Source organism: Cherax quadricarinatus, chromosome 45, assembly GCF_038502225.1.
Source record: "Cherax quadricarinatus isolate ZL_2023a chromosome 45, ASM3850222v1, whole genome shotgun sequence".
In the NCBI taxonomy this organism is placed as follows: Eukaryota; Metazoa; Arthropoda; class Malacostraca; order Decapoda; family Parastacidae; genus Cherax; species Cherax quadricarinatus.
In genome coordinates this window covers 27643477-27662150 of record NC_091336.1, presented here as the reverse complement: position 1 = coordinate 27662150, position 18674 = coordinate 27643477, and the positions used below count along the sequence as shown (strand labels likewise).

The 18674-nt window shown below is 42.2% G+C and overlaps 1 protein-coding gene across 4 annotated transcripts in view; it reads left to right on the top strand.

Annotated features, from left to right (window-relative positions):
- The first annotated feature begins 1502 nt into the window (after positions 1–1502).
- LOC128694890 (kynurenine/alpha-aminoadipate aminotransferase, mitochondrial) overlaps positions 1503–18674 on the top strand; it is a 34075-nt gene continuing 16903 nt past the window's right edge. For 3 of the 4 annotated variants that reach the window (XM_070094391.1, XM_070094394.1, XM_070094393.1), the window contains exons 1-6: positions 3857–3905; positions 5540–5708; positions 7194–7383; positions 8104–8211; positions 8665–8808; positions 16113–16292. In XM_070094391.1, coding sequence (XP_069950492.1) covers positions 3872–3905; positions 5540–5708; positions 7194–7383; positions 8104–8211; positions 8665–8808; positions 16113–16292 — 825 coding nt within the window. In that variant the 5' untranslated portion in view covers positions 3857–3871. Of the gene's footprint in view, positions 1786–3856; positions 3906–5539; positions 5709–7193; positions 7384–8103; positions 8212–8664; positions 8809–16112; positions 16293–18674 lie in introns of those variants that run through there. The other variant, XM_070094392.1, reaches the window with a different exon arrangement.

The following is an 18674-nucleotide window of genomic DNA, read 5'->3' as shown; positions in this document are numbered from 1 at the left end:
GGCAAAGAGGGGAATGTATGAGAGTATAGTTTTACCAACGCTCTTATATGGGTGTGAAGCATGGGTGATGAATGTTGCAGCGAGGAGAAGGCTGGAGGCAGTGGAGATGTCATGTCTGAGGGCAATGTGTGGTGTGAATATAATGCAGAGAATTCGTAGTTTGGAAGTTAGGAGGAGGTGCGGGATTACCAAAACTGTTGTCCAGAGGGCTGAGGAAGGGTTGTTGAGGTGGTTCGGACATGTAGAGAGAATGGAGCGAAACAGAATGACTTCAAGAGTGTATCAGTCTGTAATGGAAGGAAGGCGGGGTAGGGGTCGCCCTAGGAAAGGTTGGAGGGAGGGGGTAAAGGAAGTTTTGTGTGCGAGGGGCTTGGACTTCCAGCAGGCATGCGTGAGCGTGTTTGATAGGAGTGAATGGAGACAAATGTTTTTTAATACTTGACGTGCTGTTGGAGTGTGAGCAAAGTAACATTTATGAAGGGGTTCAGGGAAACCGGCAGGCCGGACTTGAGTCCTGGAGATGGGAAGTACAGTGCCTGCACTCTGAAGGAGGGGTGTAAATGTTGCAGTTTAAAAACTGTAGTGTAAAGCACCCTTCTGGCAAGACAGTGATGGAGTGAATGATGGTGAAAGTTTTTCTTTTTCGGGCCACCCTGCCTTGGTGGGAATCGGCCAGTGTGATAATAAAAAAAAATGACCCAGCGCTGATTCCGCTACACTCTTTACTAACCCATCTTACATTTTGTTATTGAGGACGTAGTGTCAGCGCTAGGTCATGTGTGAATTTAATGTGTTCTGATTTTAAGGGCATAGTCACCGTGGAGCGGCAACTGGCTAGATGTTGTCAACATACATAATTACTGTGTTGACCTGGGATAGTTTACAAGCATGTTTCAAACTTTCACAGGTATTGCTGTCTTCAGAGTTTTGAGTAATATATTGTAAAGTAAAAGGACACAAGTGCAACTAATATATTTAATTATGATTACTCGTGTATTACACTGACAATAATTACAATTTCCGACTATTATTTATCATGCAGACTATTAATATATTTGCACAAGACATCTTTACTCAGGAAAGTGCACTCTACCAAATCCTGAGGTTTGTGACCAGAGGTTTGTTGGTTCGGTTAATAACCTTAAGATGAAAAATTAGTCTCATGTACAGCTTTATTGTAGATGTTTCACCATCCAGTGGCTTCATCAATACAAATTCAAGGACTACACACAAAAGACGAAGTAATCAGTCCCTCAGCCTTGAAGTTGGTGAAGAGCACCGGTGTAACATCGTCATATACAACCCCGCTGGAAGCTTATACATAGAGAGAGAGAGAGAGAGAGAGAGAGAGAGAGAGAGAGAGAGAGAGGGCAAGAGCAAGCACGGTGGTAAAAATCAAAACACATCCAAGTTGAGAGTCAGCATGACTCTCAACTTGTGCTTATCAGGCAAGACTTGCAGAGACATCCAGCCGGGATGGTACACTCATCAAAGTTGAGAGTCAGTGTGACTCAACTTGGATGAGTGTACCATCCCGGCTGGATGTCTCGGCAAGTCTTGCCTGATAAGCACAAGTTGATAATGTGGTCAGCAGTCTGCTTTACAACCTCTGCCACCTCAAACGTGTGCTAGAGCATCCCACGATCTCAGTTTCTCAAGATCGTCGCAGCATCCCTCGAAAGTGACAATAACGCAACTTTTAAGTACAGCATCTCATTATGGATTACGGACGATTCTTCTCTCAGGTGGCCCTCCGTCGCGAACCCAGCGCTGTGTCAACGTTAAGTAAGATCTTTAGATTATTTTAATTAATACTGATGCTGAGGTCAGATTAACATTGTGAACAATTTCTCTCTCTCTCTCTCTCGTGACTCACGAAATCATAATAATACGATTTCAAATAATCTGGTCTGGAATTTTAGGACATAACATAAAAACTGAGGAAAATGCTATAAACCTTAGTAATAAATACCGACAAATTCGTTTAGAAAAGCACATAAGCAAACACTAGGACATATTTATTAGAAAACGTTTCGGTCCTGGGACCTTGATCACTTCTAACATATAGAGGTTAAAAAGACAGTATATAGAGGCGAAGAGTGAGGTATGAGCGACGAATGGTGACCTGAAGAATTCCAAATTAAACCACGGAACGGGTGAGGATTGAACTTACGGCAAGTGAGTCGTAAAACAACAGACCAGTGCGTAAGCCACTGGGTCAGCTGGCTACAAAATGATTCATCCAACTAGGTATATTTATATACCAAAGGGAGGTTAGCATGTGTAAAGCTGTGACCACAAATGCAAGTTTATATAGATAAATCTCCCGCCAGCGTAACCGTGATGAACTCTAGCTCAAGTCCCCTCAAAGCCGTCATCATGACTCACGAAATCGTAATGACATGACTGCATACAAACCAGGGTACGGGTGGGGATTGAACTCACTACAAGTGATTCTTTACGACTCGTGTCATTACGATGAGGACAGGTACACAATATAGCTTCCAGTATTACGTTCTTTGGTATCGCTGACGGTAATTAGCGAGGCTTCCAGACATAATGGGCGTCTAAAGTCTTGTTTGATGAGGACGAATCGTGTCTCATCCCAATTCATTAAATGTCCCGTGGAGTCCTTGTGGAGGACACAGGCGTACTTTAAGTCGTATCTGTTGCTGGCATTTCGATGTTCACTCAGTCGGACCAATATATCTCTGCCTGTTTCCTCTACATATTTCTTGGGACAGTATCCACAGGGGATGGCGCAGACGTCCGCTGTGGAAGTTAGAGGTGTGGATCTGCGTTTCGTAATTAGGTCTTTGATAGATGATATGTTAATGGTGGAAACATTTATGTTGCTCTTAGCAAGTACCTGGCGAGTATTTGCGGCAACATCACGACATGAAAGTACTGCTTGGAGGACTGTTCCATGGGGGATATCTTGAGGATAGCTTGTGCCTTGAGTCTGCAATCCCGGATAAAGAGAAGTGAAAACTGAAGACGTGTGAAGTCTTGTGCTATGTAAATACATTCTTCTTCAATGAAACAAGGGCTGGAGATGCAAAGAACTCTAAAGAAGAAGCGAATTGCAACACCTCTTTTAGTGAGGGTGTCTTGGTGCGAATAGAAGTGTATAAGATCGTCCCTGTTTGTAGGCTTTCTATACACTTTGCAGGGAAGTTTGTCACTGTTGGGAGACCTATACAAGAGAACGTAGGGGAAAGGAAGTTTGCCATCTTTATCGAGTTCTTGTATCAACATTATTGAAGGCTCGACAGCATTGATCTTGTTGATGAAGATCTGGACTTTGCATTTGGCTGGATTGAATTCGAGAAGCCAGTTACTGGACCACATGTCCAGCCTGTCCAGGTCTCTTTACAGTCCTGCCTCATCCTCGTCCGATTTAATTCTTCTCATCAACTTCATGTCATCTGCGAACAGGGACACTTCAGAGTCTATTCCTTCCATCATGTCGTTCACATATATCAAAAATAGCACTGGTCCTAGAACTGACCCCTGTGGGACCCCGCTCGCAACAGGCGCCCACTGTGATACCTCTTCACGTACAATGACTCGTTGCTGCCTCCCTGTCAGGTATTCCCTTATCCATTGCAGTGCCCTCCCTTTTACATGCACCTGATCCTCCAGCTTCTGCACTAATCTTTTGTGGGGAACTGTGTCAAAGGCCTTCCTGCAGTCTAGGAAAACGCAATCTACCCACCCTTCTCTCTCGTGTCTTACTTCTGTTACCTTGTCATAAAACTCCAGGAGGTTTGTGATACAAGATTTGCCTTCCATGAACCCATGCTGGTTTTCATTTATAATCTTGTTCCTTTCCAGGTGTTCGACCACTCTCCTCCTGATAATCTTCTCCATGACTTGGCATACAATTCATGTCAGAGACACAGGTCTGTAGTTTAGTGCCTTGTTTCTGTTTCCTTTCTTAAATATGGGGACTACATTAGCCTTCTTCCATTTCTCAGGTAGTTGCCCAGTTTCAAGGGATGTGTTGAAGATTGTGGTTAGAGGCACGCACAGCATCTCTGCTCCTTCTCTAAGGACTCATGGGGAGATGTTGTCCGGTCCCATCGCCTTTGAGGTGTCAAGGTCACTTAAGAGCTTCTTCACCTCTTCCTCAGTTGTTCGTATGTCATCCAACACTTGTTGGTATATTCCCTCTTGATGTTCCCTTCTGTTCTGTCTTCCCACAGCCCTTCCTGTCTCTACTGTAAAAACTTCATTAAATCTCCTGTTCAGCTCCTCACATACCTCCTGATCATTTCTTGTGAGTTCTCCACCTTGTGTCCTTAATCTGATCACCTGGTCTTTGACTGTTGTCTTCCTCCTGATGTGGCTATACAACAGTTTCGGGTCAGTCTTGATTCTCGATGCTATGTCATTTTCATACTGCCGCTTGGCCTCCCTCTTTACCTGTGCATACTCATTCCTGGCTCTGCGACTGATCTCCCTATTTTCGTGTGTTCTCTGCCTTCTGTACTTTTTCCATTCTCTATTCCTCTTTGTTTTAGCCTCCTTACACCGTTGGGTAAACCACAGGCTCGTTCTGGTCTTCCTGTTGTTACTGTTGCCCTTGGGAATAAACCTTTCCACTGCCTCCTTGCATTTTGTTGTTACATATTCCATCATTTCATTTACTGGCTTTCCTACCAGTTCTCTGTCCCACTGGACCTCCCGCAGGTTTGGTAATAGAGTTGAGGATGAGTGGAACAAGTTCCCAAGTACAATTATTGAGGCTAAAACGTTGTGTAGCTTTAAAAATAGGTTAGATAAATACATGAGTGGGTGTGGGTGGGTGTGAGTTGGACCTGACTAGCTTGTGCTGCTGGGTCTGGTACAGTGCTCCATCCTTGAGTGGGTATGACTGGACTGGGTGGGTCACTGGGATAATCCGGGGTGGGTCATTGGTCTAATCCAGGGGGGGACATGGACCTGCTCCGCATGGGTCAGTAGGCCTGTTGCAGTGTTCCTTCTTTCTTATGTTCTTATGTTCTTAAATTACAGCGTAAACTTACGAATTCTTTGTTTTTTTGTTAAATAATTGTAGCAAAATCCTGACTATAGTTATTGTAAAAAAAAAAAAAAAAAAAAAAAAAGAGAAAAAGAGAAAAAGAGAAGAAGATGCACAAATGAAAACAGTTTGGTGTAAACAAAGCTTGCAATTGCCTTGATGGTTGTTGATGATTAGTGAAATCATCCAACCCAAGTGTTGAACCCATGACGAACTAGTTTCGAGACTAACAATGGGAAGTTCACAGGCCAACTAGTAACAGGATTGGCTTACCATGGGTTCAAACCCCTCAATTCCCGTGAGTTACAGTATTTCTTATTAGTAATAATGGTAGAGATACCGACAAAATGTTGAGTAAATGAACATAATTGTAGCTAATGTTTGTTAACGACTTGACAAAGCTCTTGGAGAGCGAAACGTTTCCACTATAAAATGTCACATTAGTTGCATCTGTGTCCATTTACCTAACATTGTGTATATTAGTACTTACGGACTTATATCCTACTATTGCAGGAGACAAAGCCGCTGACAAGAAGACACCCATAATTTGGCTGGGTGGAGGACTGCCAAACCCTTCCCTCTTTCCTATCCAGGATGCCACAGTCACCCTCAAAAACGGAGAGAAACTCATTATCGGCAAAGAACTCATGGTCAAGGTTCTTCAGTACTCATCCAGCAAAGGGTAAGTCGTTGAGGACAATTAAGAATTAGCTCACAGTTTGTAAAGAAAATGTCAGTTTTCTGTCTTAGGATATTGTCAAGTCACTTGCAGCTTCATAATGTTTCAGGACTGACTGAAATGAATTGTGACTTTCATTTTTTTACAGATTTCATACACTTTTTTTTTCAACGAACCTTCCGTATCCCACCGAGGTAGGGCGGCCCAAAAAGAAAAACGAAAGTTTTTCTTTTTAAATTTAGTAATATATACAGGAGAAGGGGTTACTAGAACCCTTGCTCCCGGCACAGTAGTCGCCTCTTACGACACGCATAGCTTAGGAAGAATTCTGTTCCACTTCCCCATACATATTACTTATATTTTTCTTCCGTCCCTGGATGGTGGAATAGGCCCATCCAGCCTGTGAGCAGCTTGAAAGATGACGGGTAGGGAAGGGGGGAGAAAGGAGAAGAGATGCTTAACTTTCATTTCGACTTCGAAGAGAAAATCTTGCGCTTGAGTTAACAGAGGATTGGAGCAAGGACCTCAGAGGCGTTAGACCATTACAGATATTGTATACCTGAGACCATTCTCTCTCAGCTGAGCTACGCAAAGTTGGTAAACTTAGCCCAATCACTCTCGTCGTAAGAGCGAACTGCAGTGCCAATTAATGTGGAGATGAAATAAAAAAATTATACATATTTAGAAAAATTGCTAATATATAATTATAATAAATTCGTAAGAAATGTATTGGTATTCGTCTTTATCACACAGTTTCTTTTCAAAGGACCAGCAGTAGATGCCTGTTTTACAAAAGAGCTCAACGTTTTGTAAATGGGAGAATGAAAGAAACACTATATAATAGCTTTGGGTTAACATATATTCCTAACTCCAGAACGTCTGTACATTATGTACAGTGTTTAAGGAAAAGCTAAACCTAATGTTGAATAGTGTTATGAACAGATGAAAGTGAGAGGACACACTGCTACAACAGTGGCAGCACGCCCATACTGAGACAGATCTAAGCTAACTATAGGCGCAAGGGAATCTGGTGATTGGAAAAGTCTATAGATGCGAGCACTTTAACTCACCTTTTCAGACTTCAGAAAGCCACAACACAAAGTTAACCAGGCAGTATCAGAATGGTCGGCTCATCTTAGTGGGCATTGGCCAACATACTTATAGCTTGTTAATTACGACATGCAGGATACTTATCTGGTATGGTATGAGTCAAATACAGGACAAATGTCTCTGCGACACCGACCAAAAACACCTGCCTCATTTGGTTCTATGGTTTAAATCCTATCAATTATGCATTAGTAACTGAAGCTGCATGTCACCTACGAACACTACGCTGAGAAATACTATCTTTAAAATATGGATAGAAATAAAATTTCTTACATTACATAATACTGACATACGTTTTCATAATTCATATTGAGCTCAATAATAATTCACCTTCATCCAACACTATAACTCTACGATAATGATAACTGATGGCATCCCAAGGTTCCCTCCGCTGGTGCAGCAGTTGCAGCAGCTGACTGAAGATCTTCACCAGCCTCCGAGAATGTGTGAGACAGGAGTTGTGGTGACGATGGGCAGTATCAATGCCCTCTCCATGGCTGGAAACATGTTGCTCAACCCAGGAGACCCCATCATTGTTCAGGAACCACTCTTCAGTGGGATAATAAGTGCGGTGAGTGTTTCTTTTGCTCGTCTAGGTGATGTTAGGTATAAATAGGTGGTGGTTAAGAGTTTCATGCTGAGGGTAGTGTTGTAGGTTGATGTATATATGGCAATGGTGTAATCGTTGTTATTAAAGACGTATAGTGACAGTGATGTTGGTAGTGTTAGTATAGTATTTAGTGGCGTAGTTTGTGGTGTAGAAAAACTAACTTCTACTGCTTTAGCTTGTTAACGAGTTTTAAAGCCTATCGACTACATGAAGGTCATTAAGGCTTCGTGGTACCTTTTTACAACCGATCAAAAATATTTTAATCCCTAAAATAGGGACTGAATCCTTAAAATATGGATTGAAGCAAACTCTCAGTATATATACAATAAGAGACATATAGTTCTAGGTGTATATATACCTGGATTGTACTACTAACATCTATATACAACTTTGATAAAGACTAAGAAGCATATGTAACTACCGCCCACAGGACGGGCATGGGGTGAATAATAAAGATGTTAAACTAACCAAGTGTAACTATCACAAGAGAAAAAAATAAGGAACAGAATTCAGTACGCAAGAGTAAACAGAAATATATTTTGATGCACACACATTTCTTCGTAATATGAACACGAATTAAGCAAGTACTGGAAACCATTGGACTTGGAATTTTACTTAGAATTTGTACTACACTTTATTGAATTACTTGGAAAAGATAATGTAAATTGATTTTACTTTCAGTTGCTTCCATATGGCCCTAAGCTCATACCCGCAGCTACTGATGATGAGGGCATTGTGCCCTCTCTCCTGCGTGAAACCCTGGCTAGGTGTGGTGACTGTCCAGCCAAGGTGAGGATGGGTATAGAGAACTACGGTGACGGAGATTTGAGTGGGGGAGGTGGGTAAAGTTGAAGGGAGGGGGAGCTGAAGTTGATGGAAGGGAGGGAAGTTGAGTATAGGTAGTAGTGGTTAAATATGGGGGGTGTAAAGGTAAAGAAGTGAGTAGGGGGTGGTAGATGAAGGTGGTAGGGGTGATAATTATGGGTGAGGAACTAAAGGCGAGAGTTGGAGTGGTGATGTTGGGTGACGATTTGTTGTGGATGCAGCTTATAGGAGGAGGGGGGGGTGAAAGCGAATGCGAGTGTGGTGGTAGTAGGTGCAGATGAACGGCTGAAGGTAAAGGTGGGGAGGCTATGCTGAGAGTAGGTGAACAGGTGAAGGTAAAGGTGAGAGTGGTGGTGGTAGGTGAAGGTAAGGGGAATGGAAGTTAGTGTGAAAATCTGACCCCAGGAAGTGTTGCAGGTGATGTACGTGAACCCGACGGCGAACAACCCAACGGGAGTAAGTATGAGCGAGGCCAGACTTCGTGAGATCTACGACATCGCCTGTGAGTACAACATCATCATCCTCGAGGACGACCCTTACTACTTTATAAACTTCGTAGAGGTCAGTCTTTGTTGAATACAGCTTTTTTGGTTCTTAATCTCTCTTACAGTGAATGTAACTTCGAAACTAAGAATTTTGAAAATAGGGAACTTTTAGAAAAAAAAATATTGAAAGGTAAGTGCACTGTTAATTCACGTTCTCTAATCGGTTTTATTTAACACTGAAATAATATGTAGATCACAATATTTTACTGGCAACATCTCATATATTTGTGTATGTTGTAATATATGTGTTATATATATGTCTTGTCGAATGAGTGAAACTTGCGATTTTGGCTTAAATAGCAACGTCTTCTTGCCGAACAAGACAAGCGAAAATTTGTGTATGCAATAATTCTGCAAAAAAATATTCTGAACCTAATAAAAAAAACATATTTTGTTTGGTTTGTTAATTACTTAATTATTGTAAACTTATCTAAAATATATATTGTTGGAAATCACTAAATTAAATTGCCCTTGTTATAATTAAGATTAGGTAAGTTTTCTAAGTTTCTTTTGGTACAAAATTATTAATTTTTACTTTAAAATAAATGTAAAGAATATCTTGAAAAGTATAAGAGTAATATACCAGTTAAACGAGTTCCTGCTAATATACCAGTTTTACTTACTCGGTACCACACACACTCAGACACATACACTCACACTCACACACACACACACACACACACACACACACACACACACACACACACACACACACACACACACACACACACACACACACACACACACACAGTAAACGAGATGATGGAATATGTGGCAACAAAGTGCAAGGAGGCAGAGGAAAGTTTTGTTCCCAAGGGAAACAGAAATAATAGGAAGACCAAAACGAGTCCTTTGTTTACCCGAAGGTGTAGGGAGGCAAAAACTAAGTGCAACAGAGAATGGAAAAGGTACAGGAGGCATAGGACCCAGGAAAACAAGGAGATTAGTAGAAGAGCCAGAAACGAGTATGCACAGATAAGGAGGGAGGCCCAGCGACAGTATGAAAATGACATAGCATCGAAAGTCAAATCTGACCCGAAACTGCTGTATAGCCACATTAGGAGGAAGACAACAGTCAAGGACCAGGTAATAAGGCTGAGGAAAGAAGGTGGAGAACTCACAAGAAACGATCAAGAGGTATGTGAGGAGCTCAACACGAGATTTAAGGAAGTATTTACAGTAGAGACAGGAAGGACTCTGGGGGGACAGACCAGATGGGGACACCAGCAAGGAATACACCAACAAGTGTTGGACGACATACATACAGATGAGGAGGAGGTGAAGAAACTGCTAAGGGACATCGATACCTCAAAGGCAATGGGACCGGACAACATCTCCCCGTGGGTCCTTAGAGAGGGAGCAGATATGTTGTGCGTGCCACTTACCACAATCTTCAACACGTCCCTGGAAACTGGGCAACTGCCTGAGGTATGGAAGACGGCAAATGTAGTTCCCATTTTTAAAAAAGGAGACAGAAAAGAGGCACTAAACTATAGACCTGTGTCATTGACGTGTATAGTATGCAAAATTATGGAGAAGATTATCAGGAGGAGAGTGGTGGAGCACCTGGAACGGAACAAGAGTATAAATGCCAACCAGCACGGATTCACGGAAGGCAAATCCTGCGTCACAAACCTTCTGGAGTTTTATGATAAAATAACAGAAGTAAGACACGAGAGAGAGGGGTGGGTTGATTGCATCTTCATGGACTGCAAGAAGGACTTTGACACAGTTCCTCACAAGAGATTAGTGCAGAAGCTAGAGCATCAGGTGCATATAACAGGAAGGGCACTGCAATGGATCAGAGAATACCTGACAGGGAGGCAACAACGAGTCATGGTACGTAATGATGTATCACAGTGGGCACCTGTGACGAGCGGGGTCCCACAGGGGTCGGTCCTAGGACCAGTGCTATTTTTGGTATATGTGAACGACATGACGGAAGGGTTAGACTCAGAAGTGTCCCTGTTTGCAGATGATGTGAAGTTAATGAGGAGAATTAAATCTGATGAGGACCAGGCAGGACATCAAAGAGACCTGGACAGACTGGACACCTGGTCAAGCAAATGGCTTCTCGAATTAAATCTGCCAAATGCAAAGTCATGAAGATAGGGGAAGGGCACAGAAGACCACAGACAGAGTATAGGCTAGGTGGCCAAAGACTGCAAACCTCACTCAAGGAGAAAGATCTTGGGGTGAGTATAACACCGAGCATGTCTCCGGAAGCACACATCAATCAGATAACTGCTGCAGCATATGGGCGCCTGGCAAACCTGAGAACAGCATTCCGATACCTTAGTAAGGAATCATTCAAGACACTGTACACCGTGTATGTCAGGCCCATACTGGAGTATGCAGCACCTGTTTGGAACCCGCACTTGATAAAGCACGTCAAGAAACTAGAGAAAATACAAAGGTTTGCGACAAGGTTAGTTCCAGAGCTAAGGGGAATGTCCTATGAAGAAAGATTAAGGGAAATCGGCCTGACCACACTGGAGGACAGGAGGGTCAGGGGAGACATGATAACGACATATAAAATACTGCGTGGAATAGACAAGGTGGACAAAGACAGGATGTTCCAGGGAGGGGACACAGAAACAAGAGGCCCCAATTGGAAGTTGAAGACACAAATGAACAGAGAGATAGTAGGAAGTATTTCTTCAGTCATAGAGTTGTAAGGCAGTGGAATAGCCTAGAAAATGACGTAGTGGAGGCAGGAACCATACACAGTTTTAAGACGAGGTTTGATAAAGCTCATGGAGCGGGGAGAGAGAGGGCCCAGTAGCAACCGGTGAAGAGGCGGGGCCAGGAGCTAAGACTCGACCCCTGCAACCACAAATAGGTGAGTACACACATATATATATATATATATATTATATATACATATATATATATATATATATATATTTATATATATATATGTATATATATATATGTATGTATATATATATGTATATATATGTATATATATAGATATAAGGTAGTAGGTTGGTAGACAGCAACCACCCAGGGAAGTACTACCGTCCTGCCAGATGACTGTGAAACAAAAACCTGTAACTGTTTTGCATGATGGTAGGATTGCTGGCTTCTTTTTCTGTCTCATAAACACGCTAAGATAACAGGGATATCTTGCTACTCCTACTTACACTTTGGTCACACTTCACAGACACGCACATGCATATATATATATACATACATCTAGGTTTTTCTCCTTTTTCTAAATAGCTCTTGTTCTTTTTTATTTCTTCTATTGTCCATGGGGAAGTGGAAAAGAATCTTTCCTCCGTAAGCCATGCGTGTCGTATGAGGCGACTAAAATGCCGGGAGCAATGGGCTAGTAACCCCTTCTCCTGTATACAATTACTAAAAAAGAGAAGAAGAAAAACTTTATAAAACTGGGTTGCTTAAATGTGCGTGGATGTAGTGCGGATGACAAGAAACAGATGATTGCTGATGTTATGAATGAAAAGAAGTTGGATGTCCTGGCCCTAAGCGAAACAAAGCTGAAGGGGGTAGGAGAGTTTCAGTGGGGGGAAATAAATGGGATTAAATCTGGAGTATCTGAGAGAGTTAGAGCAAAGGAAGGGGTAGCAGTAATGTTAAATGATCAGTTATGGAAGGAGAAAAGAGAATATGAATGTGTAAATTCAAGAATTATGTGGATTAAAGTAAAGGTTGGATGCGAGAAGTGGGTCATAATAAGCGTGTATGCACCTGGAGAAGAGAGGAATGCAGAGGAGAGAGAGAGATTTTGGGAGATGTTAAGTGAATGTATAGGAGCCTTTGAACCAAGTGAGAGAGTAATTGTGGTAGGGGACTTGAATGCTAAAGTAGGAGAAACTTTTAGAGAGGGTGTGGTAGGTAAGTTTGGGGTGCCAGGTGTAAATGATAATGGGAGCCCTTTGATTGAACTTTGTATAGAAAGGGGTTTAGTTATAGGTAATACATATTTTAAGAAAAAGAGGATAAATAAGTATACACGATATGATGTAGGGCGAAATGACAGTAGTTTGTTGGATTATGTATTGGTAGATAAAAGACTGTTGAGTAGACTTCAGGATGTACATGTTTATAGAGGGGCCACAGATATATCAGATCACTTTCTAGTTGTAGCTACACTGAGAGTAAAAGGTAGATGGGATACAAGGAGAATAGAAGCATCAGGGAAGAGAGAGGTGAAGGTTTATAAACTAAAAGAGGAGGCAGTTAGGGTAAGATATAAACAGCTATTGGAGGATAGATGGGCTAATGAGAGCATAGGCAATGGGGTCGAAGAGGTATGGGGTAGGTTTAAAAATGTAGTGTTAGAGTGTTCAGCAGAAGTTTGTGGTTACAGGAAAGTGGGTGCAGGAGGGAAGAGGAGCGATTGGTGGAATGATGATGTAAAGAGAGTAGTAAGGGAGAAAAAGTTAGCATATGAGAAGTTTTTACAAAGTAGAAGTGATGCAAGGAGGGAAGAGTATATGGAGAAAAAGAGAGAAGTTAAGAGAGTGGTGAAGCAATGTAAAAAGAGAGCAAATGAGAGAGTGGGTGAGATGTTATCAACAAATTTTGTTGAAAATAAGAAAAAGTTTTGGAGTGAGATTAACAAGTTAAGAAAGCCTAGAGAACAAATGGATTTGTCAGTTAAAAATAGGAGAGGAGAGTTATTAAATGGAGAGTTAGAGGTATTGGGAAGATGGAAGGAATATTTTGAGGAATTGTTAAATGTTGATGAAGATAGGGAAGCTGTGATTTCGTGTATAGGGCAAGGAGGAATAACATCTTGTAGGAGTGAGGAAGAGCCAGTTGTGAGTGTGGGGGAAGTTCGTGAGGCAGTAGGTAAAATGAAAGGGGGTAAGGCAGCCGGGATTGATGGGATAAAGATAGAAATGTTAAAAGCAGGTGGGGATATAGTTTTGGAGTGGTTGGTGCAATTATTTAATAAATGTATGGAAGAAGGTAAGGTACCTAGGGATTGGCAGAGAGCATGCATAGTTCCTTTGTATAAAGGCAAAGGGGATAAAAGAGAGTGCAAAAATTATAGGGGGATAAGTCTGTTGAGTGTACCTGGTAAAGTGTATGGTAGAGTTATAATTGAAAGAATTAAGAGTAAGACGGAGAATAGGATAGCAGATGAACAAGGAGGCTTTAGGAAAGGTAGGGGGTGTGTGGACCAGGTGTTTACAGTGAAACATATAAGTGAACAGTATTTAGATAAGGCTAAAGAGGTCTTTGTGGCATTTATGGATTTGGAAAAGGCGTATGACAGGGTGGATAGGGGGGCAATGTGGCAGATGTTGCAAGTGTATGGTGTAGGAGGTAGGTTACTGAAAGCAGTGAAGAGTTTTTACGAGGATAGTGAGGCTCAAGTTAGAGTATGTAGGAAAGAGGGAAATTTTTTCCCAGTAAAAGTAGGCCTTAGACAAGGATGTGTGATGTCACCGTGGTTGTTTAATATATTTATAGATGGGGTTGTAAGAGAAGTAAATGCGAGGGTCTTGGCAAGAGGCGTGGAGTTAAAAGATAAAGAATCACACACAAAGTGGGAGTTGTCACAGCTGCTCTTTGCTGATGACACTGTGCTCTTGGGAGATTCTGAAGAGAAGTTGCAGAGATTGGTGGATGAATTTGGTAGGGTGTGCAAAAGAAGAAAATTAAAGGTGAATACAGGAAAGAGTAAGGTTATGAGGATAACAAAAAGATTAGGTGATGAAAGATTGAATATCAGATTGGAGGGAGAGAGTATGGAGGAGGTGAACGTATTCAGATATTTGGGAGTGGACGTGTCAGCAGATGGGTCTATGAAAGATGAGGTGAATCATAGAATTGATGAGGGAAAAAGAGTGAGTGGTGCACTTAGGAGTCTGTGGAGACAAAGAACTTTGTCCTTGGAGGCAAAGAGGGGAATGTATGAGAGTATAGTTTTACCAACGCTCTTATATGGGTGTGAAGCGTGGGTGATGAATGTTGCAGCGAGGAGAAGGCTGGAGGCAGTGGAGATGTCATGTCTGAGGGCAATGTGTGGTGTGAATATAATGCAGAGAATTCGTAGTTTGGAAGTTAGGAGGAGGTGCGGGATTACCAAAACTGTTGTCCAGAGGGCTGAGGAAGGGTTGTTGAGGTGGTTCGGACATGTAGAGAGAATGGAGCGAAACAGAATGACTTCAAGAGTGTATCAGTCTGTAGTGGAAGGAAGGCGGGGTAGGGGTCGGCCTAGGAAGGGTTGGAGGGAGGGGGTAAAGGAGGTTTTGTGTGCGAGGGGCTTGGACTTCCAGCAGGCATGCGTGAGCGTGTTTGATAGGAGTGAATGGAGACAAATGGTTTTTAATACTTGACGTGCTGTTGGAGTGTGAGCAAAGTAACATTTATGAAGGGATTCAGGGAAACCGGCAGGCCGGACTTGAGTCCTGGAGATGGGAAGTACAGTGCCTGCACTCTGAAGGAGGGGTGTTAATGTTGCAGTTTAAAAACTGTAGTGTAAAGCACCCTTCTGGCAAGACAGTGATGGAGTGAATGATGGTGAAAGTTTTTCTTTTTCGGGCCACCCTGCCTTGGTGGGAATCGGCCGGTGTGATAATAAAAAATAAATAATATATATACATATATATATATATATATATATATATATATATACATATATACATATATACATATATATATACATATATATATTATATATACGTATATATATATATATATATATATATATATATATATATATATATATATATATATATATATATATATATATATATATATATATATATATATATATATATATATATATATATATATATATATATATATATATATATATATATATATATATATATATATATATATATATATATATATATATATATATATATATGTCAATGCACCAAGCAGAAACAAGTGGGTATCATCAGTAGTAGTTTCGAATCCTGCTTGTTTCTGCGTGGTGCAGAAGTAGTATTTTCCTTTTCCGGCCATATAATTTATAACGCAATGTTTCATCTCACAGCAGTTTTTTAAAAAGACTCAGTATTTTTTCTAGTTGATCTCACAGCTTCCTCAACCCATAAGTCTAAGCACCCACATGTACTCACTCACACTCACTCACTCACTCACTCTTCACCTCATTAAGATTTTCTAGTTTATCACCTAAAAATCATTAGCCCTCATCTAAAAAAAACTCGTCTATTTTGAGATACTCGCGAACACTCACTAACTCACACTCTTACATGAACATTCTCCTGAAGATCAGAACACTCAATCTTCATTTACAAAATGACTCAGAGAAATAAATCCTCCATATCATCAGAAGGATTCATGCTCAAATCTCCTAAACTCCCGTAGGATCTGCCAACAAGCTTCCTGAAGCTGGATACTGAAGGTCGCGTCCTGCGCTTCGACTCTTTTTCCAAGACTGTGAGCGCCGGAATACGGCTAGGATACGTTACAGGTCCTCAACCTCTGATTGATATTATGACAGTGGATATTATGTCCTCTGTTGGGCACGCCTCTACCCTCGCTCAGGTGTGTGTGTGTACTTACCTATAAGTTCTCAGTCACAGCTCCTGGCTGTGTTGCTACTAGGTTTACTCTCTCGCGGTTCTAAGAGCATTATCATATCTCTTTTTTAAGATATGTATGTACCCAGCCTCTGCTGCCTCACTCTCCAGATTCTTCCTGTATCCCATCTCTGAAATATTTTGGCCCTGTTCACCTTACTTCCTCTAAGTATTTTATACATCGCTATAATGTTTTCCCTATCCCTACTGTCCTTCAGTGTTATCAGGCTGAGTGTGTGTGTACTCACCTAGTTGTACTCACCAAGTTGAGGTTGCAGGGGTCGAGTCCAAGCTCCTGGCCCCGCCTCTTCACTGTGTGTGTGTGTGTGTGTGTGTGTGTGTATGTGTGTGTGTGTGTGTGTGTGTGTGTGTGTGTGTGTGTGTGTGTGTGTGTGTGTGTGTGTGTGTGTGTGTGTGTGTGTGTGTGTGTGTGTGTGCGTGAACTCACCTAGTTGAGGTTGCAGGGGTAGAATCAAAGCTCCTGGCCCCGCCTCTTCACTAGTCGCTATTAGGTCACTCTCCCTGAACCGTGAGCTTTATCATACCTCTGCTTAAAGCTATGTATGGATCCTGCCTCAACTACATCGCTTCCCAAACTATTCCACTTCCTGACTACTCTGTGGCTGAAGAAATACTTCCTAACATCCCTGTGATTCATCTGTGTCTTCAACTTCCAACTGTGTACCGTTGTTGCTGTGTCCCATCTCTGGAAAATCTTGTCTTTATCCACCTTGTCAATTCCTCTCAGTATTTTGTATGTCGTTATCATGTCCCACCTATCTCTCCTGTCCTCCAGTGTCGTCAGGTTGATTTCCCTTAACCTCTCCTCGTAGGACATACCTCTTAGCTCTGGAACTAGTCTTGTTGCAAACCTTTGCACTTTCTCTAGTTTCTTTACGTGCTTGGCTAGGTGTGGGTTCCAAACTGGTGCCGCATACTCCAATATGTGCCTAAAGTACACGGTATACAGGGTCCTGAACGATTCCTTATTAAGATGTCGGAATGCTGTTCTGAGGTTTGCTAGGCGCCCATATGCTGCAGCAGTTATTTGACTGACGTGCGCTTCATGAGATGTGCCTGGTGTTATACTCACCCCAAGATTTTTTTCCTTGAGTGAGGTTTGTAGTCTCTGGCCCCCTAGACTGTACTCCGTCTGCGGTCTTCTTTGCCCTTCCTCAATCTTCATGACTTTGTACTTGGTGGGGTTGAACTCCAGGAGCCAATTGCTGGACCAGGTCTGCAGCCTGTCCAGATCCCTTTGTAGTTCTACCTGGTCTTCGATCGAATGAATTCTTCTCATCAACATCACGTCATCTGCAAACAGGGACACTTCGGAGTCTATTCCTTCCGTCATGTCGTTCACAAATACCAAAAACAGCGCTGGTCCTAGGACTGACCCCTGTGGGACCCCGCTGGTCACAGGTGCCCACTCTGACATCTCACCACGTACCATGACTCCCTGTTGTCTTCCTGAGAAGTATTCCCTGATCCATTGTAGTACCTTCCCTGTTATTCCTGCTTGGTCCTCCAGTTTTTGCACTAATATCTTGTGTGGAACTGTGTCAAACGCCTTCTTGCAGTTCAAGAAAATGCAATTAACCCACCCCTCTCTCTCTTGTCTTACTGCTGTTAGCCTGTCATAGAACTCCAGTACGTTTGTGACACAGGATTTCCCGTCCCTGAAACCATGTTGGCTGCTGTTGATGAGATAATTCCTTTCTAGGTGTTCCACCACTCTTCTCCTGATAATCTTCTCCATGACTTTGCATATTATGCATGTCAGTGACACTGGTCTGTAGTTTAGTGCTTCATGTCTGTCTCCTTTTTTAAAGATTGGGACTACATTTGCTGCCTTCCATGCCTCAGGCAATCCCCCTGTTTCGATAGATGCATTGAATATTGTTGTTAGGGGTACACATAGCGCCTCTGCTCCCTCTCTCAGGACCCATGAAGAGATGTTATCCGGCCCCATTGCCTTTGAGGTATCTAGCTCACTCAGAAGCCTCTTCACTTCTTCCTCGGTTGTGTGCACTGTGTCCAGCACATGGTGGTGTGCCCCACCTCTCCGTCTTTCTGGAGCCCCTTCTGTACTGTTCGGTGTGTGTGTGTGTGTGTGTGTGTGTGTGTGTGTGTGTGTGTGTGTGTGTGTGTGTGTGTGTGTTTGTGTGTAAGTTTGTGTGTGTGCATGTGTTCGTGTGTGTGTATGCGCGCTCGCATGAACGTAACTAAAGGGGCATTAGTTTCCTCACGCAATTTCGAAGTGATGGTTAATTAGTCTGCTGAGCTCTTCCTCCAGTAGGAACAATAAAACCACTAATAATACCCTTAACAACACCTGTAACTAAAC